We start from the raw sequence: 27275 nt of genomic DNA, 5'->3' as shown, positions 1-27275 counted from the left end.
CTCAACCACTTTCTTAGACTTAGAGATATTCGTAATTAATAAGTGGTTGAAAAACTTTCTAAATAAAAAAAAAAAATCTTATTTTTTTTGGCTCATAATAATAAAATATTTTTATTAACCATCTAAATTGTTAAAAAAACTAATGAACATAATTTAAGTTGAAAAGAATTGTTGTGCACAGGGAATTATGGGCTTTTACAGTGATTCTCTTTGAAATTCAATGTTTCAATTTTCATAGCATGTGATCAATTGTCAAAAGTTTTATAGGCTTCCATGATTGTTGATGGCAGAAAATATGGCAGGGATTTAGGGAATCATGGCATCAAATTTTCAATACTTTTCTAAGCTCCCATGATTTTGATCACTTTGAAATTCAAAATTTGAATTTTCATTGCAACTCGTAAGAACGTTCAAATATTTGCGTCTATAAATAAGCGATTGTTGAAGTTGTTCAATCACAAAAATTGATTTCAATATCTTACTCTCATACTGATACACTATTTTATAAGTTGTTACTATCTTGCTAATTACTATACTTTCTAGTGTCTCAATATATTTGATTGGTTTCATTACTCTACATTTACAATCATGTCTTTCCTTCGTCGATCCCTCACTACTCGCAGAAATGATCCTCATAATGCTTCTTACATGAAGTCCCCTTGAGCCAGTACATCTTCTGCAAATCCCCTACGGCCTTCTATTCCATTCCTAATAGGACAACTCCCCTATGATTTTTTTAATGATTGGAGTGGCAGTCAATGGGCATGGTCACACCCATCATTTACTGAATCAGAAACACAACCTCCCGAATCACAATATCATGATATGCAAATGTTTGTAACCCCCCACCTCTGCTAACTGAGCAACCATCACCAAATGAGGGTCAAACCTCCTCAAAACAACCAAATGAAGAGTCGTCCAGTTCACAACGCAACTCTAAGCAACAAAAAACTAGTAATGTCTGGCAGGTATTCGAGATTATTAATATAGTCGCAAAGGGTCAAAGAGCTCTATGTAAATTTTACAAAAAAAACTACTCATGCCAACCAGGGGGTGAGACTGAACACTTGATGAGACATGCCTTGAAACATGATGATGGTGGCCTGGATATAACGCAAACGCAATTACAATAAGGTAAGGGTATGATTTTTTTATATCATAGAGAACTTAATAAATCTAGCTTAGCAAAACTAATAATTAAAATTGAACTCTCTTTTTTTTTTTGTGAAGATGCAATGTTTAAATGATATTATAAAAATACATTACAACTTGCAGCTAGGGATTTTTTACGAAAGACTATAAAAATAAAGCGATGAGGTTATATCTAGAATATTTAGAATAATTGAGAAATAAAATTAATGCGTTTAATGGAGGGGTGCTATTAACGTCAGAGATTTGGTATGGTGTCATGACAAATAACCACTATATGTGCGTCACTATATATTGGATTGATGAAGAATGAAAAATTCAAAAAAGAATAATTGGATTCATAGAATTAGTAGAACAATATAGAGGTAATTTAATTGCAAGTAAAATTTGAGAGACCAATTATAATTACAATATTAGCGATAAAATAATGACAATCTCATTTAATAATGCGAGTAATAATGGCTCTGCAATTGAACGACTAAGACGCGAACTTTCATTAATTTTAAACGGACAATTGTTTCATAATAGATGTGCATGTCATATTTTAAACTTATGTGTACAGGATAATCTACAAATATATAATGAGGCATTAGTTAAAATAAGGGGTGTTTTGACTTTAATTCGAAGTAGTGAATCTCATTCCCGAGAGTAGAAACAACTTATTAATGGATTTGACTTACCATATAGAAGATTTCCAACAGATGTTCAAATATATATGGACAATTTATTAAAAACATTTTATAGTGCAACAAAAACATTTTCTGGTTGTAAATATCCTACCGCACGTATTTTTATTCATGAAATATTTCTTATTGTTAGTTGTTTTGCAAAACATAGGGATTCGAATATATATGGACAATTTATAGCCCTCGTGAAAAAAAAATTAGAAAATATTGAACTAATATATCATTATTATATCTTATGGCAGTTGTATTAGATCCCACACAAAAGTGGGAAGGTGTTGAATATTTTTTGGAGTTTTACGAAACAACTATGGGGGTTGACACAAGAAAAAAAATAAAAGTTCAAAATTTAATTTTTGAAATGTATAATTTTTATAAATCTCGTTTTGGTAATAAATCAAGTAGTGAAAATTCTTCTTCACAAAGGAAGTCTAAGATATTCTTAAAATGGGGGTGGTCCACATACCTCAAATCGAAAAAATCAAAGGTAATCCACAAACATCTAGTGGGTTTAACGAATTTGAATCCTATTTAAATAGGAAATCTTCATTTTCTACTGACTAAATTAATACATTTGATATTTTGTCATGGCGGCGTCAAAATCAGCACACGTATCTGGTGTTGGCCGCCATGGCCTGAAATCTACTAACCCCCCCAATGTCCACAGTCCCATTAAAGTTAGCTTTTTCTACAAGGAATAAGGTGCTCAACCCAAAGAGACCAATGTTACAACATAAAACACTGAAAAGGTGTATATGCTTTAAGGATTGGTTGGATGCTGAATTTGACGAACAAAAGATAGATTTGTACAATAAATCTAGCGAATCAAAACATAATGACAGTACAGGGCCATCCATAGCACAATGATATTTCTTCTTAAAGGGAATGCGTCCCGCAATTATTGGTTTGAGCTTTTTTATGTATTTTAATAGTCAATTATTTTCTTGTACTTTAGATTTTATTATTTTATTCTTCAAACTATACTAACTTAAGTTTCAGAATGCCCTCGAGAGCAATCCCAAGGGCAATTCTTCGTAGATATTTATACAGTTTGAATGAATCAATGAGGTTGGTCAACACTTAAATATCAGTTTATTTTTTTAATGTCATTTAATAACCTATTATTCATTTGCAACTTAATATGTTTATTATTGAAACCATACTAACTTAAGCATTGCAATGCCCTCGGGGGTAACCCCAATGGTAATTTTTTGCAGGTATTTTTAACATATGAAGGAGTTAAGCGCCCTTTAAGGAAAGGAATATTGAAAAATACAAAATCGACAATCACTTGTAATTACTTATAAACATATTTTAAAAAATATTTGTTACATTTGAAAAAAAATAAAAAAAAATATTTAAAAAATTAAAAATCAATGGCTCACGGATTGACCCAGACAGCTAGGCCCACGAGTTGGCCCGATAAACCCACAACCTGGACCGACCCGCCTTAGCCTATTTATTAAGGGCCATAGAGCTATGACAGGCCCCAATTCCTATTACCCGGCCCGACCCAACCCAATCTACCTACCTCGCGAGCCAAATTCAGTCCGGCCCACCAAATGAGTGGGCCAAGCAGGAGGTAGGCCGGGCCAGCCCACCCATTTGCCATCTCTACCTAGAGGTGATATTACGTTTACAACCTAAAAAAGGCATGCAGCTACCCTATGAAAGCAAAGCAAAGGGTGGCATCAAAATGGGGTGTGGGGATTTTGTAGGATTCCAATAAATTCTTCGATTCCTTCCGGAATCCCCTGCTTCACGTTTCATGAATAGTCTGCATATTGAAGAATATATCCAGAAAAATATTTCGATAATCAGTTTCATTCTATTTCTGTTTATTCCGTTCAAAAAAAAAAAAAGGATCCAAGGAATTGATCTTTTTTTGAGTTGTTAATCTCTCTTTGATTGATCACACACCCCTTTATTATACCAAAAAACAAGTCCGGAAGAAATGAAAGCACAGTGTGATTGGTAGAAGCATCCCCTTGTTTTGGCATCCCTTTCTTTCTGGTTTCTTCTGTGACCAATGGTGGATTGGATGGATGCCTTTGTTATTTTTTTAAATGATTAAATACTTTAAACTAACAACTTGTTCACCTGTTGAATTTTACTTTTTTTCATCTTTTATTAAAGGATTAAATCTTTAATTATTATAAAAATATAAAACATTATTTTAAAATTTTTAATTCTAATTTTATATTATATTCAGTAGTTAAATCTTTACCAATAAAATAGAAAATAATTTTAATTTTCCAACTTTATAGTTTATTTATACTATAAATTTGAAAAAATCAAAATATATGTTTTCTACATTTTTTAGAAATATATGTTATTATTTTTTAAACATAAAATGTTGGAATATGTTTAGTGTAAAACTGGAGTTCAACATCCGATAATGTTTTCCACAACTCAATTTTTTTTTTCTTTTTTTAAATAAATGCTAAAGTGTTAATGAATATTTAGTTATAAAATATTTTCTCCAACTGAGTAGTAAGTTTTCTAACTTTTTAGTTATATAGTTTTCAAGATAGTTACTAGGAGGTTCTCTCCATTTGGGAGCTGCAATCCTTTTGGTTCTGTAGATTGCAAAGAGTGCAATTAGGATCCCTAAAACGGGATGGGGATGGGGATGGGGATCCCAAATAGTGCACAAAAGCAGTAAAAATAAATTTAAACTAGCAAAGAAATTTGAAGTTGATATAAGAAAGAAAATTTACCCACCTCACTCACTTGTATTCATTTTATTATTACATTTTAAATTATATTCAAATCTCTATTTCTGTTGCATTGCATAGGATTCTTCAAGTGTTTAATAACATTTAGTTGAAAAAAAAATATTTTTTAATTTGCATAAAAAATAAAAATTACCTCTTCATAGAAAAAATGTCGAATGATGTTTTAATGGTTGTACCATGAAAATTAATTCTATGAAAAATGTAATGTGTCAAATAACAAAGATGAAATCTAATTCTTTAGATGGGACATTTTCTATAAAAATTTTATACTATCAAACGCACCCTAAGTATAACTTGTACCACCACATAGAAGAGAATTCAAGCCTTAAAATTTGGGTCCTGCACCTAATCAACATCTCTACGAAGAATATGAAGAATTATATGATCAACAAATTGAACCCAAAAACATTAAAGGAGAAGAAAGAAAAAGAAAAGGAAAGGAGAGTCTTTTGTTCTTATATATCTTTATTATTATTTTCCAAGTACAAGTACAAAATTTATGGGTAAAATCATAAATTCGCATAAATATGGGAGTGGGAGCCGGAGCGTGAGTATTTGGTGAACTATGTATTACTTACTTGTAAATCTTGAATAAGCTGCTGCTCTAAAACCAGGAGACCCCTTCAGTCCATTGGCATCTTCTCCTCATCAGATGGTTCATATCCATGCATAAATAATAAAGAATTTCTCAAGTGAGTCTAGTAACTACTCTCCATTGGTAAGTAAGAAAATGATGTGCAAACTTCCAAGAGGCAAAAGCAAAAGCAAGGATGCTCAATGAAATATGTCTTTAACATTGCAAAGACTGCTTCCACACCCAAATCATTGACGAGAGAGAGAAGTACAACGCCTGAATTTGTACCCCCCCCCCCCCCCCCCCAAAAAAAAAATATATATTAATTTATCAAGTGAAAACGGTTATGCTTACAATAATAGCACAGTGGTAGATCATGGATGCAATATTTCTATATCAAGACAAGATAGATCTCAGGAGTACAAAGTTAACAAAAGCACCTTTGCAACAAGTGTGGATCAAATAAGAGATGCTCGCTCTCGGTCCGTCTCCTACATGATGCAATTGCATTACCAACCAAATGCTCTTATTTTATGGTCGGTCAGCCAAATGCATTACTTTCCCTCAGCAGCAGCAGCAGCCATCCTTTTCTTTATCTCATGAGCGGTGTTGAATATGCCCATAGTGGGCTGGTTGCACACGAAGCATTTTTTGTTCTTGGCGTGATGCTGTCAACCACCAGACAAAAAATGAGAGTCAAATCACAATTACAGTTCGAAGCAAGTTGTTCAACATGGCAAGTGATACCCCAATCAACTTGAGATATTTTGGAAGCATGCTCAGCAATGAAATAAACAGAAGGATAAGTAGTTAATGACAAAAGGGGGGGGGGAGAGAGGAGAAATGCAACGCAGTGTAGCAAAAAGTTGTGCACGTCAGATGGCTTTTGATGTCCTCACTTTTAAAACATATTCTGCTGCAATGGAGCATTTTAACAGTCAGAAATGAAACAATTCCAGCCCCACCCTCTTCACTGAATGGGGCAGGGTAGGTATAAAATCATTGCACAAAAACTATACACTACTGGAACTTCACTACCAGTAATCCTACATCGACCGAAAAAAAAAAAAAAAGCTTGTTTAGAAGATAGCAGCAGGATGACATCATAGCCTACCCAATTTATCATCCAGCAGTTGTACGGTAGTCTACAAAGAATAAGGCATAATTCCATCAAACCCCTTTTCTATTTTGTGGTTGTTAAAGCCAAGAAACATCAGTAAGTACTCTAATATTTTTCAATTTATCGAATATTTTATACAGAAAGACAATACACTTAGTTAGTTATTTATTAAAAGGGGCTTTACTTCAAGTTGTCCAATATATCAAAGATCACTCTTATCCACCCGCTACAATATTTAATAAAAATTGCAATGATAATCCCCTCGTTTTTAATTTGATAATTCAAAAGAGATGAATCTAGAGTGGTAGTACCAAAAGCATAGTTACCAGGAACATGGTCAAATTAGTATGCCAATTGGTTCACTATTTTGCATCGTGGTATGTTTTACTGTTGTACTCGGCTCAAAATTAGTTGGATTGATACTTTGCTATTACAAAAGCTGGTCTGTTCTGTTTTGTTTAGATTCTTTTTTATGCCCTAATACTTCTTGTGCATTGAAGAATTCTATGCAAATGAAATCAGGTTTGAATATAATTCAAAATGCAATAGAATATACAAGAAATTGGGGTAGGCATGCTTTCTTTTCTCTAATTTTCTTTGAAAAATATCTAATCAAGGTAGTCAGTGACGAAAGGTGCCTTGAGGTGCTAGGACACTCCATTGCCTAAGTCGCCTAGCGCTCGCCTGACTTTCAGAGCTGATAGCCTTTCATTTTCATTTTGCTTTTTCCCCTATTTTCTTCATTCCAGCCTAGGCAAGCTCCGATGGTGCTCAATGCCTCATTAGAGGCACTCACCTATGTGGCACCTGAGTAAAGGAGCCTTACCTGGTACTATGCAAGGCACTTCCATGGCACCTTGCACCACCCTAGTACCTTTCTCACCTTTGACTACACTGATTCTGATTTTAAGCTTATTACCTGATTTTAAATTGTTTTTAACTTATATCATGCACCGTTTGGGATCCCCATTCTTGGGGATATGGATCAGGTTCCTTGTGATCTCGAGATGCAAAAGAACCACAATCTGGAACAGGCAATGTGGATTGTGATTCTGTTGAATTTTGAGCTGATTCCTTGCCATTTGGTCTACCATTTATTAGATACAGTTGGATCTAAATTAGTGTCTTGGAATTTGAAGGGTCATAATATATGTAGCAGTAGTTTGTTATAGTTGGATGTTTTAATGTCTTTGGAGTCTTCCTTGCAGTCTTTAAATTTCTTCTTTGATGTATAAACTCATGTGAGATAAAAAATCAGAAATAGAAAATTAGTTTCATTGCTCCTCATTTTCTTGCATAACTTCAATTATCCAACACAAAGGAAATGTGTGGTTTCCAGTACAAGTTTTGGTGTCCATAGTTTGACATGGTAACAGAGCCTGGTTAGGAAGAGGGGCTGCTGTGTTCTTTTGGAAGATATAGTTTTGTTCTTGGCAGTTTCAGTATTTAGCCAACGAATGGATAACAGGGGAGGGTTGGCTTAGTTTGAGGTGGAGAAATGAACCATTCTAATTACCAATATTGGAATTTGGAACCTTTGTGTGCAAGCTTATCTTCAAGGTCAAGATCTTTGGGAGATTGTTGGTGATGGCATAACAGAAATTCCAACTGATACTCCAGAAAATGAATAAGCAAGAAAAGACTGGAATAAGAAGTGTGGACAGGCTTTGTTCCTTTTAAGGAGTTCTATCCACAAGGATTTAATGGAACACAATGGAACATTGACACTGGTATGTGAGAGACTTGAAAAAACTCTTTACCAAGAAAAACACATCCAGACTCAAATGCTAGAGAATGAGCTTGTAAACATCACACAAGACAAAATCATTATTCCTCAGTATTTTTCACAAGGTTACAAGCATATGTTCTGAAATTTCAGAACTAGATCCAGAAGAACCTGTCAGCGAAGCTCATTCTCAGCACTGTTTATTTAGAGAAATAAAAGAGCATATGCCTTTCTTAACATCCACGCAAGGTTGGCCAAATCAACCTAATATTGTTGAACTGGAGAATTTGTAGTCAAACCAGGAGGCTTTAGCCACACAGGTCACAAGTTTCCATTTCTGGAAAAAGTGAAGCTCTATTTTCCAAAAAACAAAAGAAAGTCTTCAATAAAAATTTGAAACTGAAGAAACGTGCTGAACAAGACAAAAGCAGTCAAGAAGAGCATTCACAAAGTGAAGCATGATGACACGAGAAAATAAAATGTCACAGGTGTGGAAATTTTGGCCATATGAAAAAATTTCCAGAACAAAAATTGTTGAAGAGAATGCAAGCAGATTTAAAGCTATAGCAAAGAATGATAATCATGTTCATCAGTGTGACTATTGCCTTTCTGCCATAGTAGTAGATATAGAACAACCTGAGGTTCCAGCACTGACTATGTCACAGCCCAAGGGCACCACTGTAATTAGTAGCATAGGGCATTATTGTAATTAGTAACCTAAGCTGCACATGGGCACTTGGGTTTACTAACAGAAAGATAGAGTTAGTTACTTAGAACCCTCTAGATTGTAAACAGCCTATAAATAAAGCTACTCAAGGAGGATCGGTATCATCTGAGCATTACACACAACTGATCTCCCCCCCCCCCCTTCTCTCTCTCGATTCTTCTCCCTCTCCCGCCATTCTTCTTTCTCTTTCTTCCATAGTACTAGAAGAGTCCCCTTGTCAAATCCCCAGAACTGACAATTGGTATCAGAGTTGGCGATCTATTTAGAGCATTGAGCAGCGATTGAAGCAGGACGAGCGGCCAGAATTCAAATTCATTGTTGGGCAAAGATGGCTGAGGGCACGAGGGTGAAGCAATTGGAATCCTGATTGGATGCCATTGAAGTGGGGATTCAGGAGAACCAAGAGTAGGTGGACGACCGCCTGGAGACGTTGGAGATGAGAATTTGGCAGACTCAATAAGATATCAGTCGGGGCTGAACAAAAAATGTGGCTAATCTAGATAGGGCGATGAATGGAATTGGGAAGAGTTCGCCAAATTGAGCGAGCAGTTGAGTGATGCCTTGAGCATGTTCGCTCGGCAACCCAACACCAACCTTCCAACGAATTTCCCTCCTAGAGCTTCATCGAGGCCAATCCTATTGGCACCAAGGAGCAGACAGAGGGCACCTGATCAGGTGGAAACAGAGGATCGGGTGGAGGCAGAGGAAGGGAAGTCAGGTAGAGGAGTTGGAGGGAACCATCCACACCCCCAGCACCGAGGATGGACATCCCAGCATTTGAAAGAGATCAGCCTAGATGGTGGATCAAGAGGTGTGAGAGGGTCTTCTACCAATATTGGGTGGCAAAAAGGGAGAAGGTGAATATGGTTGCAGCCCACTTAGGCGACATAGCTGACGCTTGGTTCCAAAATTGGTGTAGAGGGAGGGTTGAATGGAGCTGGCCAGAATTTGTGAGCGACCTGTGTGCTTTGGAGAAAGGACCAAAACCGATGTCATAGAAGAGTTTAATAAGATGAAGCAGAAGGGGAAGATAGAGGAGAACCAGGTGAGGTTTGAAGAGCTCAGATCTCTCCTATCCTTATCCCACCCCTCATTGGATGAAGCCTACTTCATGTCTAGTTTCATTAGTGGGTAAGATTATCAAATCCGCCCCACTATCAAGACATTATACCCAACATTAGTCGAGCAAGCAGCAGAGCAGGCTCACTTGCACAAGATAGCCCCTAGAGGCATTTGAAAGGAAGCACTGGTTATCACCTAAGGGGTACAGAGAAGAGAATTCTCATGGCAGTGGAGAAGTGATTAATAAGGGAAATAATCCATTATGGTAGAAGAATGGTCGGACAGTGAGGAGCTTACCCGCTCCCCCTCCAGCAAAGGCCCTAACCATGGATCAGAAAAAGGCAACTCAGACTTTGTTTTCGTTGCAAAGAAAAGTTTGGTCCATGGCACCAATGTAAAAGGTTGCAACTCACTATGGAGGGTGAAGGAGAAGAGGAAGACGTGGGAATTGAGGAAGCAGGGGACTAGGAAGGGCAAGTTGCCAGAGAGGAGGACGGGGAGATATCTATGCATGCCTTATAGGGTCGTGCCTCAGGCAAGGTCCTGAAGGTAAGGGGAACTGTGGGGAAGAGGAGGATGGTGGTGCTCATCGATAGTGGAAGCACCAACAGTTTTTTAGATGAAGAGACAACCATGGCCATGTAGTGTGAAATGCAAGAGACTCCCCCACTATCAATTTTGATTGCTAATGGGAGTAAGATGTTAAGTCGATACAAGGGCAAAGGGTTCAAGTCGGTGATGAGTGGCTAAGAATTCTCAGCCAATTTGAGGATCCTCATATTAGGGGGGTGCCACATTGTGTTAGGGGTGGATTGGATGTGGACCGTAAACCCTCTAGTGTTTGACTTCAACACTTTGGAAGTCACTTTCAATGTGGATGGACAAGGTTACTCTTACTGGTTGTGTGGAGGCAGGGGAGTGTAAGATGATGGCAGGGAAGAAACTGCAAAAACTCCTTGACCAAGGAGGGACATCTATTCAGCAGTTGCACTCCATATATGCAGTAGAGATAGGAGTGGAGCAAGGAGTAAGGGATCAGGCTGCAAGCATCAGTCAGTTGGAAGGATGGCAGGCCACAAACATCAGTGTCGGTTACAACTAAGGTACACACTTGTGACCCCATTCACTCATTGTTGATGGAATTTGAGGATGTCTTTGCCGAACCCTCAACCTTACCCCCACATAGATTCCTTGACCATTCCATTCACCTAAAACCTAACAATGAGCCTGTCAACCTTCGAGCCTACTGTTGCTCACCTATGCAAAAGGTTGAAATAGAAAATTTGGTTAAGGACATGGTGGTGTGCGAACTAGGCACATGAGGATGCATGGAAGGTACGAAAAAATTGGGGGTAAAAAGGAAAAGGGGAAAAAATTGGGAAAATGAAGAAAAAATTTATAAGCCAGTTTATGGAAATTTTGAAATTCTTAGAAATGATTTTGGTGTCCAAGATTTGGGCCAAAAAGGGGCATCCTAAGCATGAGGTTCAAGACTCAATCCTTTTAACGAGGCAATTTGTCATGTACCTGCACTTGTAGCTGTGTTACATGTGTGCGAGGGGTAGTTATAGGCTGCTAATATATGTCGTACCTAGGGAATGCTTTAATAGTGGTACAAAGGTGGTTAGGCCTTTGGACGGGAAAAGCTCACCATGTGATACGAGGTTCAATATAAATAAGCTGATCCTAACTCTTGGAGGCATCCAAAGAAAATTCATTTCAATTCACTTCGATATTTCTCCCTCCAATTATCTCTCTACTTCTCTCTCTCTTTCCCTCTCTATTTCTCGATAATTCTCCCTTCTACTTTCTATTCTCATGATTTCCTACCGTTCAAAGGGAATCCATTGCCAGATCTCTCAATATCTGAAAACTTTGGTATTAGAGCTCGTCCTTGACCAAAGGGGTTTGTCGCAAATTCTATTGATGGCGGACGGAACTAGGATGAAGAATTTTGAGTCTCAACTGCAACAATTCGGTTCGACAGTAGCCGATTTGCCAGCTCGGGTGGACCAATTGGAATTAGGCTCCAACAGGAACCAAGAGGCCATCATATCGATCGATAGGAAATTAAACGGAGCTGTTACTCAAATCCGGGAGGAGGTGGCAATTCAAATTAGAGAGCAAGTCCAAGGCTTCATAGTGATGTTTCCCAAATAGAATTCAGTAAGAATTCCTCTCGATTTTCCTCCTAGAGAGAGATTTGGCCCGATTCTACCCGATCATGGGATGAATCAAAGGGCTACCGAAACTTCTGAATTTGGAGAAGATCTGGTGGAGACCCAAGAGAATGTGTTGGGACGTAGACAAGTGCCGGTGGTGCAAAATCCACACAGTTTTCCTATGCCGAGGTTGGATATTCCTCTGTTTGATGGGTTGAGCCCCCGATGGTGAGTACGGAGGTGTGAACGAATGTTTGAGTGGTATGGTGTGCTGGAGAGACAGAAGGTGGCCTTGGTTGCAGCCTCCCTCAATGATGCGAGAGATGCTTGGTACCAAGGGTGGTCCAAGGTGAGGGAGGACTGCCAGTGGACCGAATTTGCAAAGGAATTGTGTGAGAGGTTTGGAGATTAAGGTCTGGCCGATATAGTGGAGGAATTCAATAAGATCAAGCAAGCGTCGGGTCTTAGAGATCTAACAAGGAATCCTCAAGAATTCCATAGAGAATTTTGGAGAATTAGAGAAGAATTGGTAGGCAGAGACGAGAGAATTGAGAGACGAGAGAAAGAGAGAGAGAATAGGAGAATTGGAGAGAGAATTCTAGAATGAAATGATTCATAGCATGCCCTTCATCGGGTGAGATCAATTCATATTTATACTAATCTCACTAATTCAAGTGGGAACGTTTTCGGCCAAAATTACATAACCGCCTAACCACCTCACGCCAAACATGTGCACTCGACTAATACAACTCCCCTTATTTCCCGCCTACAATTTCATTCAATAAGTACATGACAACAAGAAGGATCGATGTTAGATTATCAGCTCAAGCTCAAATTCGAGGAGCTAAAGGCACTCATGTTGAACCATAACCCATATTTGACATAAGCATACTTTGTCTCAAGCTTCATAAGTAGCTTGAACGAAGAACTGGGGCCAATGGTGAAGGTGTTACAACCTAAGACCCTTAAGCATGCGGCAGACAATGCGAGGTTACACAAATTGACGATAGAGGCATTAATGAAAAAGCAAAGGATGATAGCCAAAGGAGAAAGTCATAGTGTGCCACCCCAGGGAAGTAAGGGTTTCGTCAAGGAGATAAGCAAAAGGTCTAGGGCTCGGAGTTTGCCATTACTAGCCCCTACCATCCAAGGTGGTAAGATGATTGAACAGGGGAGACAAGCCGAACTCAACTTCCGATGCGAGGATAATCACTTCCCGGGCCATCAGTGTAAGAAGCAACTACTCCTATTGGAAGGGGAAGAAGGAGAAACAACAAGGGAAAAAGAGACATCTAATTCACACGAAAGGGAAGAGGAAGACAATGGTGAGATCTCCCTACATGCCCTGAGGGGGTTGACTAATAGCAAAATAATTAAGGTGGAACAGAAGGTGGAGGATTGTAAGTTGATGATTCTAATTGATAGTGGGAATACCCACAATTTTTTGGATGAAGGTACAACACAGAGATGGAAGTGCTCACTAGTCAATACTCAACCTCTAACAATAACGGTGGCCAATGCTAATAAGGTTATGAGTCGATCAGCACGTGCAAGGTTCTGCTGGGAGATGCAGGGGGAGGAAATTGAGGCTGATCTAAGACTACGCAAATTAGGGGGATGTGATGTGGTGCTAGGAATAGATTGGATGAAGCATGTAAGCCCTATCTGCTTCGATTTCAATAAAATGGAGTTGACATTTGAGGAGGAGGGTAGGAAAATGACCATCACAAGTAGTCAGGAGGTAGGGATATGTAAGATGATCATGAGGAAGTGACTGCAAAAGATATTCAAGCATAAGATGATCCAAGTGGCTCAGCTATTTTCCATTCAAGCCATAGACCGAATGGAGGAGGACCTAGAACCAGGAGGAGATTTCGCACTAATGGTCAACAACCTACCCCAATCTGATATAAAGGTACTAAAACTTGACCTTCTTAATATACTCTTACCTGAATTTGAGGATCTTTTCATAAAGCCTAACTCCCTATCCCTCGATTGACACCTTGACCACACTATCAACCTTAAACCCAACACAGAGCCCGTTAATATCCGAACCTATTGTTATCCTCCTAACTAAAAGACAGAAATAGAAAAAATGGTCAAGGAAATGCTTCAAAAATCTCTTATTAGACCAAGCCAGAGCCCTTTTGCATTACTCGTGTTGTTGGTTAAAAAGAAAGATGGCTCATGGCATTTTTGCGTGGACTACCACCAATTAAACGCCATGACAGTCAAAGACATTCCTTATTCCCCTTATTGAAGACTTATTGGATGAGCCGAAACATGCCACCATTTTTTCTAAACTTGACCTTAGATCAAGCTATCACCAAATCCGAATGAAACCCCAGGACATACCAAAGACAGCAGTCAAAACCCATCACGGCCACTATGAATTCCTTGTAATGTCCTTTGACCTTACCAATGCACTAGCTACATTTCAATCCCTGATGAATAAGATTTTTGAGCCCTAACTTAGGAACTTTATCCTTGTATTCTTTGACGACATACTTATATATAGCCATACCTTTGACCAATACCTTGAAAACCTAAGGACTACGTTTGAGATCCTCAAAATCAACCAATTGTATATCAAAAGATCAAAATGTGCCTTCACACAAGGGCAAGTGGAATATCTAGGGTACATTATCTCCAGCAAAGGAGTAAGTAATTGTCAAGACCCTACGATAGCTAGATGGTTAGTAGGGATGGTTGTAACAGTATATAGCAGGATTAATAGTGAGATAGTTGTAACAAATAACAAATAGGTGGTTAGCTATAGTTGGACAGTTGTAACAAAGTAACAATAGGTTGTAGCTGGGAGGTTAAACGGTTGGGGGATGGTTGAAATAACTATTGTTTGTTAAGAGCAACTGCTAATGAGGATGGGCCTATATAAGGGGCTTTCCCTCTCAATAAAGGGTACCGATGAATATTTTGACAATCTGTTAGTCCTCCCTATCTCTCAATTCTCTCCCAAAACCCCTTTGTTTTATTCTTCTCCCGTTTATCTCTCTCTTTCTCCCTCATTCTATCCTTCTCTCTTTCTTCCTACCCTAATTCACCTCACTCGAGGAGAATTCTCTACTATCAAGATTGAGAGCCTAACAATACTGACTCGAGGAAGAGAGCAGCCATGACAAATTGACCACGGCCTACTACTATTAAGGCCTTGAGGGGATTCTTGGGGTTAACCAACTATTATAGAAGGTTTGTGAGAGATTATGGGGTGATAAGCAAACCTTTGACAGAGTTGTTGAAGAACGAAGCATTTAAATGGGGCCCCAAGGCTGAGGCAACCTTTGAGCAGTTAAAGAAAGGAATGAGTGAGGCCCCGGTGTTAGGCTTACCAAATTTCAGCAAGCCTTTTGTCTTAGAGACAAACGCATGTGGCACGGGTATTGGGGTTGTCTTAATGCAGGAAGACCCTTGGCGTTTATAAGCCAAGCATTAGCACCCAATCATGCAGGCTTAAGTATTGACAAAAACTTCACTCTCATTTACAAAATAAGGGAATGACTAAGTTGAAGGATTAGACTATGTCATACAGTACAAGAAGGGAAAGGAGAACATTGCAGCTGATGCCCTGTCCAGATGCCAAGAGGAAGGGACCTTAGCAACCATCACTATTCTAATTCCAGATTCGTACCAAGAGGTGGCAGCGAGTTATGAAATGGATGAACAAACCAAAGCTTTGTTAGAACAATTGATTCTAGACCCATCAAGTAGGAGGGGGTATACTCTAGTGAATGGCTTGATCAAATATCAGGGGAGGTTGGCAATTGGAAACTGTGAAGCACTCAAGGAGAAGATACTGTAGACTTTACACAAGTCTCCCCCAGAGGGACACTCAGGAATACAAAACACCTATCATAAGGTCATGCAACTCTTCTATTGGCCTAAGCTCAAGGAGTTGGTGATCAAGTTTGTTATGGTTTGTGATGTTTGTAAGAGATGTAAGCATGACACAGTGGCCTCACCCGAATTGTTGCAACCATTGGCCATCCCAGGGCAGGCATAGGAAAGTGTCTTGTCACTGCCCTTGGCAGAAACAATAAACTTCCCTTGACTCGGTGAGATTCAAGGGACTAACAGGGAGAATTAGAAAGGGAGAATAGAAAGAACAGTGAGACGAGAGAGAGAGAGTTGAGGAAGAGAATAGGATAATTCTGTATTCTGTTTTTGTATGCCTTTTCCTAAGGAATGGGATGAGTACATATAGTCGCTTGGCATGGGCGTGGATGCAACAAATCATCCCCTCTCCAACGGTTACAACAAACTCTTTTGTCCTATTCTCTGGTCTTACACATGGCCCCCTTGCTATAACAAAATAGCCAACTGGAAATACAACAATTACAATAAAGAAAATACAATCTAGCATAGCAAGGAAACCATAAAAGACTGAACAGCAAAAAATTTAAAATAGCCAAATAGCCCGGGCCGTGACATGTCTCAATGGACTTTATAGAGGGGCTACCAAGATCTAAAAGTAGGGATTGCATATTGGTAGTGGTGGATCAGTTTACAAAGTTTGCACACTTCCTAAGCCTATCCCATCCATACACAACTCAAGAAGTGGCCAGAATCTTTCTTAACTAGGTGGTTAAATTACATGAGATTTCCAAGACTATAGTGCCAGATAGAGACAAAGTGTTCACCAACTTACTGTGGCAATCATTGTTAAAGTCCTTGGGGACTAAACTGAACACATCTTCAGCCTACCATCCCCAAATTGACAGGCAGACTGAAATGGTCAATCAATGTCTAAAGACCTACCTCCGATGCCTATGTTTCCTACACCCTAAGGGCTGGCACAAATGGCTATCTCTAGCCCAATGATGGTATAACTCTAGCCACCATAGCTCCATCCGAATGTCCCCCTTTGAAGCATTGTTCGGGTACAAACCGCCCCTCTTATCGGCCCACCAAGAAACAACTACTGTGGCAGTAATGGATGCACACCTTCAACAGAGACAATAGGTCCTACAACAACTAAAAAGAGAACTAGCTAATGCTCAGAATCGTATGAAGCAATTTGCGAATAAGAGGAGAAGTGAAAGGGAATTCACAGTGGGGGAGGAAGTCTACCGTAAGTTGAGGGCATCCCACCTCAAAACGTTGGCAACAGGCACAATTTCTAAACTGAGCCCCCAGTACTATTATCCCCTTCCTATTGTAGCAAAGCTTGGGAGTGTAGCCTATAAACTCCAATTACCAAAGGGGTCTCAAATTCATCCAGTGTTCCACATATCATTACTTAAGAAGTCTGCAAGAGTGTAACCAATGAGCCCTACTCTACCACCGGAAACCATTAACACCAGCCCCCTTTTGGAGCAAACTGCCATAATAAACAAACAAGTCATCTACAAACATGGAGCTCCAATAACCCAGGTGCTAGTGAAGTGGTCCAACCTACACTTGAACAACAATACATGGGAGTACCTACTGGATTTGCTCAACCAATTCCCAAGGGTAGCCATACTTAGCATTTCTTAAGGACAAGAAATGTGTCAAGAGGAGAGTAATTGTCATGCACCTGCGCTTGTAGTCATGTTACATGTGTAAGAAAGGTAGTTATAGGCTATTGATATATGTTGTACATAGGGAATGCTTTAACAATTGTATGAAGGCAATTAGGTCTTTGAGTGGCAAAAGCCCCCCATGTGATAAGAGGATCAGTATAAATAAGCTGATCCTAACACTTGGAGGCATCCAGAGAAAATTCATTTCAATTCACTTCAGAATTTCTCCCTCCAATTCTCTCTCTACTTCTCTTTCTCTCATTCCCTCTCTCTTTCTCAATAATTCTCCCTTCCACTTATGTTCTCGTGATTTCCTACCATTCGAAAGGAATCCATTGTCAGATCTCTCAAGATCTAACACAATTTTATGAAAATCTTAAGGTGGGTGGTTCGCCCTAAAAATACTATGTTTTTCCATATATGTTGAGCATATGCAAATGATTCATGCCACATAGGAAGCATCTACATGGCATATTATTACCTGTGGTGCATATAGTGTATTCTTTATCTATTATACTACACTACATGTTGTTTAGTGACAAGGATTGAGATATTAGGAGTGATAGGCGTAAATCTCCCATAATCCTTTCACAAGTGTATTTTATCCTTGCATCACTAAACACAAGGAAAATAAAGGACATCATTTTTTGCATCCACACACATGAAAATCATTTTGAACCCTCACTAAATGATGAAACATTTAATTCAGCATATTCAAACGTGTCATGCGACACAAGTAAAGGAAAAGAAAAAATGTGTGGTTGACCCCTCCTATTAAAAGGGCATTTTTGTAATTTTGAACTCAATTTCCATCATAATTACATTCTCATGGAACTTCATGATGTAATAATTTTTACCCCGTCATGATTTTTTATAAAAAATAATGAACATCCCCTTTGATGTCATGTAATAAATGTTGAATACCTTCATTTGTTATATTTATTGTTTAGGTTCGACCTATGCCATTTCCGTACTTAAAACCCAGTTAGGGAAAATTTGGTGTCAGAAAAATAGAATCCTAGTTTCCCAAGGTCGTGACATTCCTTAGAAATGGGGTGTTACACAAGATGTAATTCTTTATTCAGTTCTTGATATTGAATACATTGGTATTGAACTAGTCTTTCTCTTCCCTTCTTCTCTCTTGCTCTTCTCAAGCTTCTTCTTCTTCTTCTTCTTCTTCTTAATCTCCTCTTTCTTTCCTACTTTCTGCAATTTTTTCTGCATCAGCTTCAAATCCAGTGTTTCATGCTAGAATAAAGCATACAGAAGTACATCACCGTTTTACTTAAGGGTGTTAGCAGAAGAAATTGATCTTGTTAAGGTTGAAACAGACAAAAAAGTTGCTAATTTTTGCACAAAAACTTTGGCAAAATGAAGTTTGGGCAATTAAGAGCCAAACTTGGTCTGGTTCCATAAGCTAGCACAAAGGGAGAGTGTTAAACTTTGTGCTAGTTCATCACTATTTGGACTATTCTTTATCTGGTACGGTTGGATCTAAATTAGTGACTTGGAATTTAAAGAGTCATATGACATGCAGTAGTAGTTTGTTAGTAGTTTGATGTTTTAATATCTCTAGAGTCTCCCTTGCAATCTTTAAATTTGTTGTTTGATGTAGAAAATTCAGTGAGAGCAAAAACTAGAAATAGAAAATTAGTTCCATTGCTCAGTTTCTTGCCTAACTTCAGTGATTCAAAACAAAGGGAAGCATGTGATTCGTCCTGTACTAGTTTTGGTGTCCATAGTTTGACAAGTTCCAGGGGAAGGAGCAAACCTACTAACTACGACCAAAAGTATAATCAAACAATAACATTTTTTAGGAAGCTATTGGTGCTATTTATCTGCGTTTGAAGTTGTTGAAGCGAGATCCATTCTGCTTACAACCATCCAACAATGTTTTACACATCATTTTCTTCCTTCAGTTTTTACCTCCCTAGATACAACTGACCTAACTTTTAGAATATGAAATTCCATAGAAGTGTTTCACTATCAGATAAGAAAGGCAATAATAATAATAAAACAGGGGTATAATATGATCACAAAGTAAATGACAACAACAAAGACTTACCTTTAATGCACAATGCTCACAAAAGTAGTGTTTGCATCTGGTTACAACAGGATCTACAAAAGGCTGCCTACATATGAAACATGCAAAGGGCGATGAATCATCGTCATCTTCATCACTTTGACCTGCACCCACCTCCTCCATGTCATCACCTCCCAAAGCCAAATTTCTCTTTCTTGCTTTTTCAGCTTCCTCCCACTCCTTTTCTAACTGCCACCCTGACTTATAATCCCCCCTGTCATGCATAAACTTACAAGCATCTCCATACCCACAGTAACCAGTCTCTTTATAATCCTTACAAATATCTGGCTGGTAGTCAAACCTAGCTGAGACCCGTATATGAGCAGAAGCCCTAAGAGGTCCATGTGCACCGCCAGCTTTCTCTGCAGATACTGTTTGCTCTCTTCTGAAGCCAGCTTTATAATCAGTATACCCATGAATTCCTTTATACAGCTTTTCATCCCCTGGATTCTTGCTTTTCCCCTTTAAAGCCTCCCCCGCTTGCTTAAGAACTCTCTCTCGTATTGCCCGAGCATCTTTTGAGAACTCAGTTTCAGTTTCCAGAGTCGCAGTTGCCCTATTATCGTTTTGAACTTGGATTTCTTTTGAGGATTCAAACTCAAAGATTGGAGCACCTGGCTCAGCATTCAACTCTGAGGAAATCGAGCACTTGGATGATCCAGTAGAGAAATGTAGCTTATTGTCAGGCCTTGGGGGCTTTTTCTTATTTTGTAGCAGTGAACTTCCAATTCCAGAGTCTTCATCTTCATTGTTATCTTCATCAAATGTACGTTTTCTGATGTTTCTGTTCTTCGCTGGCTTTCTGAAGAAATTGCAGACTGCAATATACAGATGACAAGCAAACAATAGTTTATACCTGAAGCAATAAACACATGGGTAAAAAATTTTTGCATGTTAAACATTGCACAAAACCTGATTCAGACTGTTGTGGAGGTTCAGTTGAGTCTGCCATTGAAAACTGGACATAAGATTCAAACATCTAGGCATGGAGAACCAACAGAGGCATCAGATCTGGGACTTGTTTACTTTCCACCTGATAATTTCCAGTAAAATTGAACAGTTTTATTACATATATCATAAAAAATCAACAAAAACAGGAAGAGTGCATAAGGGTTTGTTTTATTATGCTCCAAAGAACTATTTTTTGAATCTGAAAATAAAGCTTGAAAGAACCTGATGTTTGGTGAACTGTTTCAAAAGTTTTGGGGCAAAATACTATAGTTTTACAACGAGACAAAAGGAAAAATTACAAATACCCACCCCTCAACCACAATCTGTATTACTTAATTTCTCAAACTATAAAATAATAGATAACCTTCTCTTATTTTCATTTAAATATAAAATTGTAATAGCCATGCAAAGTTGATAGGACAATGTGTTTATCATGTCTTTAGGGGGAGTGATGATTGAATTTTTGTTAATGGGTCAGTTTCATTTTAACAAATTCATAATCTAAATAATTTCATATCAATTTTTTTGGCAACTAATTAATTCCACTCATTCATTAGAAGAAAAATACAAGCAATCAAAGGAAAAATATCAAGAAGAAACAGATGACTACAGTACAAACTAACAAACTCCAGTACAATTACAGCTACTGCCCTTTGGGTCATGACACAATGGTATTTGATTAATGATGGTACAAGATCATGTCATCATGATATGGGAATTTGACACTAAATCCTGTTATTGAAGTGAAGTATGAATTATGAAATATGAGACTTACTACTCTCAACGAGATCCACAACCCACTACAGGGCAGTGCTGGTCATGGCCCTGAAAATTCGGTCGTGACAACACTGGTGTCTTTACTAAAGCATGCTGCCTAGGCAATTCATCTCCCTAGGAACCCTTGTAAACACTAACCAGTAGATGTCAAGCAATCATATAAAGGTAATCCAATTATGATTTATTGGCCATTGAAATGTATATTGAGAACAGGACATAGTTTGGATATTGAATAACATCACTGAGTGACTCATAGGTTAGCAGAGCTAAAATAGACATGCCTAACAAACTTGGCAACTGGAAAATTAAGTGCCTCAGCCACCACTTTGTCTCCAAGGTATAGATTGGCATTGGACCACAAACATAAACATCACAGGTGGCACCTGCTTGTTAACCGTGCATTATAGGATTCCATAAACACACTTTGATTTGACAATAAACAATATGTATGACTCTGCCATCAAACCAGTTCATATAAGTAAGATAGTTGAGACAAACATTTGAATAATCAGATTCCCATCTAAATCCTCCAAGTCGTGGGTAAAATTAATAAATAGTCACTGAACTTTAAAGTTGTAATTATTTGCTCACTCAACTTTAAATTGTAACCATTTACTCATTCAACTTTACTCATTGTTAACCATCCATTACTCGTTATAACTCCGTTAAATATTATAAACGAAAAATACTAATAGAATCTGACGTGGCTAACGGAATCTAACGTAGCAAAAATAAATTTAACAAACACTCATTGAACTTTAAAAATGTAACTAATTACTCACTGAACTTTGCTCAACGTTAACCATCAATTACCACGTTACATCACCGTTTGATATTGAAAAACACCCATTACATCATCGTTTTATCTTGAAACATATTAAAAACTTTTTATATGTTTTTAAGATCACTTACTTTTCAAACCAAAAGTTAAAAATTAAATTAATAATTTAAATTAAAAAAATTACTGATGCAAATCAAAAGTAAACAAAAAATCTATTTAAATTTTTTTATCTCCATTACGAACAACGAAATTCACAAAAAAAAATATTCAATAATGAGACCAATAGCCAAAAACTAATTACAAAAATCGTATTTCTAAGAAAATGATATCATATGCATTTTTTTGTATAGAAGAAATACGATTTTTGTAATTAGTTTTTGACTTTTGGTCTCATTATTGAATACTTTTTTTTTGTGAATTTCATTATTCGTAATGAAGGTAAAAAAATTTAAATAGATTTTTTTTTTACTTTTGATTTGCATCAATAATTTTTTTAATTTAAATTATTAGTTTAGTTTTTGACTTTTTGTTTGAAAAGTAAGTGATCTTAAATGTATATAAAAAAATTTTAATATGTTTCAAGATAAAACGGTGATGTAACAGGTGTTTTTCAAGAGCAAACGGTGATGTAACGGGTGATAGATGGTTAACGTTGAGCAAAATTCAGTGAGTAATTAGTTACATTTTTAAAGTTCAGTGAGTGTTTGTTAAATTTACTTTTGTCACGTCAGATTCTGTTAGTCACGTTAGATTCCGTTAGTATTTTCCGTTTATAATATTTAACGGAGTTATAACGAGTGATGGATGGTTAACGATAAATAAAGTTGAGTGAGTAAATGGTTACAATTTAAAGTTGAGTGAGTAAATAATTACAACTTTAAAGTTCAGTGACTATTTATTAATTTTACCCCCAAGTCGTCATCCTAGTTACCATTGTCAATAATTAGAAATTAGATAAATTACACTGCTAGTCCCTAAACTTTACAATTGATAACAAACTGGTCACTGTACTTTAATTTTTGTCACCATGGCCACTAAACTTTATTTGTTGTTAAAATTGAGTCTCTTCTGATTTTTTATCAAATTCTGTTAACAGAAGATGGCATGGCATGGCATACATTAACATCAACTGATTAAAACAACTATACATTATCTTGTGGGGGTCTAAAGTAGAGAGAGAGTGGTGGTGGTGGTGGTGAAAGCATCAGGATGAATGTTTCATCGCCGCAGAAAGTATGATGGCAGTTGGAATAAGTTCAAAAATAACGGCAGATTTGATGTTGTGATAAGTCTAGGTTAGCATTTCAATGCTAGAATGCAACCAATGCCTTTCAGTGAACCCATCACCAAGCCTACATATGATAGAATTGATGTAGAAGAGATTGCGAAAGTCACAGTGTAAGTGGTCATACAAAGACAAGGACCATCTTCCTTCTCTTAAAACTATCACCACTATCTCCTGCTCAAACTTTTTACTTTTTGCCATCGTATCTGCTTTCACAACAAGGAATATGGAAAAACAAAAAATATGAAAGAAAGAGAAGAAGAACAACATTTTAAAAAGTATAAAACCAATGAAATGAGAAACTAAAAGCTGTATCAATGAGAATGAAGAAATAAAAATTTTATTGGAAACGTAAAAAGGACCATCTGCAAGAGACTGATGAAATAGATGCAATCAATATGTTGTCATGCATCAAGAGAGCCACCATTTTTCTCGTAATCAGCATGCCTAAGCCAATTCCCCAGAAAAATCCTCCACATTGTCATTCTAGTTGCCATTGTCAATAGTTAGAAACTAGCACACATGCATTATCTTGGGGGAAAATAAGACAATTAGTATAATAAATAAATAACTAACTGCACTGATGTACTCAACAGGGAATGTTGACTAATCTGATTTCAGAGTTCTCCTTTCATAAAAATGTAAAAAATCAAAACCATCGGTAGATGAAAATTGACAATTAACCAAGTTCCCTCATTTTCGTATAAAAGTGTAGAGTAAATGCATGAAGAGGGGGAAATAAGAATCAAGATAATTGGTAAAATAAACAACTAACTGCACTGAGTTAATAAACAGGGAATGATTAGTACTTTGATTTTAGGCCACATTTGGATAAAGAAATTTTGAATGATGTCATTTGAAATATTTGCATTTCAAATTCTGCCATCCTTCTATATTTGGACACAAATCAAAATGATCAAACAATTATGTAAGCAGGAATCGAATTTGGAATTCTAAATTCCAAATGACAGGGTCAAATGACCCAATCCAATCACAACCTTTAAAGTTTTTCTTCCATGAAAATGTAAAAAATCGAACCTCATTAATGTATGTGAGTGTAAAGTACATGCATGAAGGAAATATGTAAAGAAAGGAGGGGGGGGGGGTGAGGGAGGGGGAGAGAGAGAGAGGGAGAATAGTGAAAGGATCAGAATGAATGTTTGATCACTGCAGGAAATATGATGGCAGTCAGGATAAGTTCAAATGATGGGGGATTTGATGTTGGGAGAAGTCTAGGTTAGCATTCAATGCTAGAATGCAACCCATTCCTTTTTCTGTCAACCCATCACCAAGCCTACATGAAGTAGAATTGATGTAGGAGGTTGAGAAAGTCACAGTGTAAATGCTTATACAGGGACAGGGGCCCTCTTCCTTCTCCCCACATTTGTCTTACGGCTATCACCACTATATCCTGCTCAAACCTTTTACTTTTAGCCATCATATCCATTTTCACCATGGGTAGCTGAAAATATAAAACTAAGTGCCAAGCTCCCTGGTTTTTGTGTATAAATGTGTGCATGCATTAATGCATTATCTGAAGAAGAGGGAGAAGGAGGACGGTAAAGGAGGGACAGAGAGAATAATGAAAGGATCAGGATTAATGTTTGACCACTGCAGAAAGCATGAAGGCAGTCGGGATAAGTTCAAATGATGGGGGATTTGATGTTGGGAGAAATCTAGGTTAGCATTCAATTCTAGAATGCAACCCACGCCTTTTTTGTCAACCCATTACCAAGCCTACATGTGGTATAATTGATGTAGAAGAGGTTGCGAAAGTCACATTGTAAATGCTCATACATGGACAGGGGCCCTCTTCCTTCTCCCCACATTTGTCCTACAACTATCGCCGCTATATCCTGCTCAAACCTTTTACTTGTTGCCATCATCTCCATATTACCATAAGGAATATAAAAAAACAAATAAAAAAATAAACAAAAGAGAATAACAGCTTTACAGAAAGCATAAGACCAGTGAAATGGCAAATTGAAAGTCCTATCGATGAGAACACAACCTGCCACTATCAAATAATGAGAACATAGAAATTTTACGGAAAGCAAAAAGGGAGCATCTGTTAACATATGATGAAATAGCTGTTATCATGCCCAAGCAGAAACTTTCACCATTATATACTTCCAGTGGCAGCCAAGTCAAATGGCCAATAGCTTGCAAGTGTACATCGGGATAATAATAAATCTGTCCAAACAGAACATGCATCTACATGAGACAATTCCATTATCTGAAACGCAAATGTTTAGCTTATTTATGTTGTTTAGGACCAAGTCATCTTTAGATAATCAAAACCAGAGCAGAACTTTCATCCAAAAAGTCAATTTTATAACTAAAAATGCACAATATTATTGGTATACAATTGGCATATGAAATTACAGAGTAAATCATCAATATGGGGTTCATGATATAACAAGGAATGCTTCAAATCAACAATTTAACAATGAAAGATGAGAACATCTATTCTTGCGACCAATAAGAAAAAATCTTCAGCTTTGTATCTGTATGCAACATAATCCACCTCAAAAACTTCCCATAACCGGATTTGAAAACATCATGAAATTCCTTCATTCATCAATTACTTGCAGTAGAGAACAAAATTAACTAATATTCTGCATTTTGAAACCTACTCAAATCTCAATCCAAGCATTACTTACCAGGGAATCGAACAAACCAGCAACTAACATTGTGAAACAAGAGGCAAAATAGAATGGTTTTTTTTTTTTTGTTTTTTGCTACCTAAAGCGTTAAAATGGTTTTCAAAGTTCTGAAATAAAGACTGAATTTAAACGTAAAAAGCCAGGTAAAAGGGTCTATATACTTCAGGTCATCACAACCCCCTAGTTAAAAAAATTGTTAAGAAATCAGCGTAAATTTATAAAACTTTAGGGATAGCACATATAATATAAATCTAAACTAATGGGATAATCTGATATAACTTTTGAATAGTATGGGTACTTAAAAAGTGAGAAGTATTAGGGTTGCAATCGAGCCTAAGCTCGGCTCGGCTCGGCAAATCTGAGCTCAGGCTCAAGCTCGAGTTCGAAGCAACAGAAGATTTCACGGTAAGACATTTCAGCTTTCTTAGGGTTTCTAAGGAACAAAACATGATCAAATTCTGTGTTGAATCAAACACACACTGTCCAAAAAGATTGAGGAACACTTGCACAAATGACGAGCAGTTAATTACACATAATAAATTGAAGATTAATGGAAGAGAAGTGTTACCAATGTGCAGAGTGGACGGATTGAAGAAGAAGAAGAAACCTCTCTCTCTCTCAGAGACGGCGAGGCGGCGGTGAGACGGCGAGGCAGCAAGAGGGGCGACGCAGCGGCGGGTCGGCGAGGCGGCGAGTACGACGGGGATAACTGCCTTCAGCCGAGAGACCAACGGCGCTTCACTGGAAAGCACGGTCGGCGGAGTGGGGGAGGAACCCTAGGTTTCCTTCCTTATATATGTCTGGGCCTTGACCTGCCCACTGGTTCACTGGGTCGAATTGGCCCTTAATAATGTGATTTCTTAATAATGTAAATTAATAACGGCAATTGAAAAGTTTTAAAATTAAATATATTATAATATAATTTTTATTTTATTTTGATGATCATGCAAATAGATCTTTTTAATTGTGCAACTATTGAATAATAAAGTAAAACTTTATAAATAAATATAGAATTGTTATTAAATTAATAGAGGGTGTATTAGAAATAATTTAATTTATTCTTAATATATCAAGTAAAACAGGGTAGTAGAATTTAATTTGTATTGGTAAATGTATTAATGTTAAATAATATATTTATAAAATATATCTAATATATTATACATACATATATTATTATATCTAATTGCAAATTTTTAATTGAGCATGTTCACTAACTTCTAATCGAACCAGCTCACGAGCCAATAAGCCAAAAAAATTTATTCAGCTCAAACT

At 37.4% G+C, this 27275-nt stretch overlaps 1 protein-coding gene across 7 annotated transcripts; it reads right to left on the bottom strand.

The window, feature by feature from the left end:
* Window positions 1-918: 918 nt before the first annotated feature.
* On the bottom strand, window positions 919-26817 carry LOC127788646 (zinc finger CCCH domain-containing protein 1-like). Of its 7 annotated transcripts, XM_052317196.1 has the most exons (7): window positions 22961-23483; window positions 21270-21798; window positions 20456-20576; window positions 19526-20361; window positions 5585-5812; window positions 5149-5420; window positions 919-1103 (listed from the first exon to the last, which is right to left on the bottom strand). In XM_052317196.1, exons 3-5 carry the CDS (start codon window positions 20520-20522, stop codon window positions 5699-5701), a joined length of 1017 nt encoding a protein of 338 aa, XP_052173156.1. In that variant the 5' UTR covers window positions 20523-20576; window positions 21270-21798; window positions 22961-23483; the 3' UTR covers window positions 919-1103; window positions 5149-5420; window positions 5585-5698. The 7 variants fall into 7 exon arrangements, with proteins under 7 accessions (XP_052173156.1, XP_052173154.1, XP_052173155.1 ...); XM_052317194.1 differs by lacking the exons at window positions 919-1103; window positions 22961-23483 and adding an exon at window positions 26572-26817 and having other exon boundaries at window positions 5000-5420; window positions 21270-21404; XM_052317195.1 differs by lacking the exons at window positions 919-1103; window positions 22961-23483 and adding an exon at window positions 26572-26817 and having other exon boundaries at window positions 5000-5420; window positions 21270-21394.
* Between the last annotated feature and the right edge of the window lie 458 nt (window positions 26818-27275).

The sequence above is a fragment of the Diospyros lotus genome, chromosome 13, assembly GCF_014633365.1.
Source record: "Diospyros lotus cultivar Yz01 chromosome 13, ASM1463336v1, whole genome shotgun sequence".
In the NCBI taxonomy this organism is placed as follows: domain Eukaryota; kingdom Viridiplantae; phylum Streptophyta; class Magnoliopsida; order Ericales; family Ebenaceae; genus Diospyros; species Diospyros lotus.
This window is presented reverse-complemented; position numbering and strand designations above follow the sequence as displayed.

Excerpts from the sequence above, each read along its gene's own strand:
- LOC127788646 (XM_052317194.1), bottom strand. The coding sequence starts at position 20,522 with ATGTTTGAATCTTATGTCCAGTTTTCAATGGCAGACTCAACTGAACCT. Across the intron at positions 20,362-20,455 it reads TCCACAACAGTCTGAATCAG|TCTGCAATTTCTTCAGAAAG; the intron begins GTTTTGTGCAAT and ends TGTATATTGCAG. Across the intron at positions 5,813-19,525 it reads GTGAGCATTGTGCATTAAAG|CATCACGCCAAGAACAAAAA; the intron begins GTAAGTCTTTGT and ends GGTGGTTGACAG.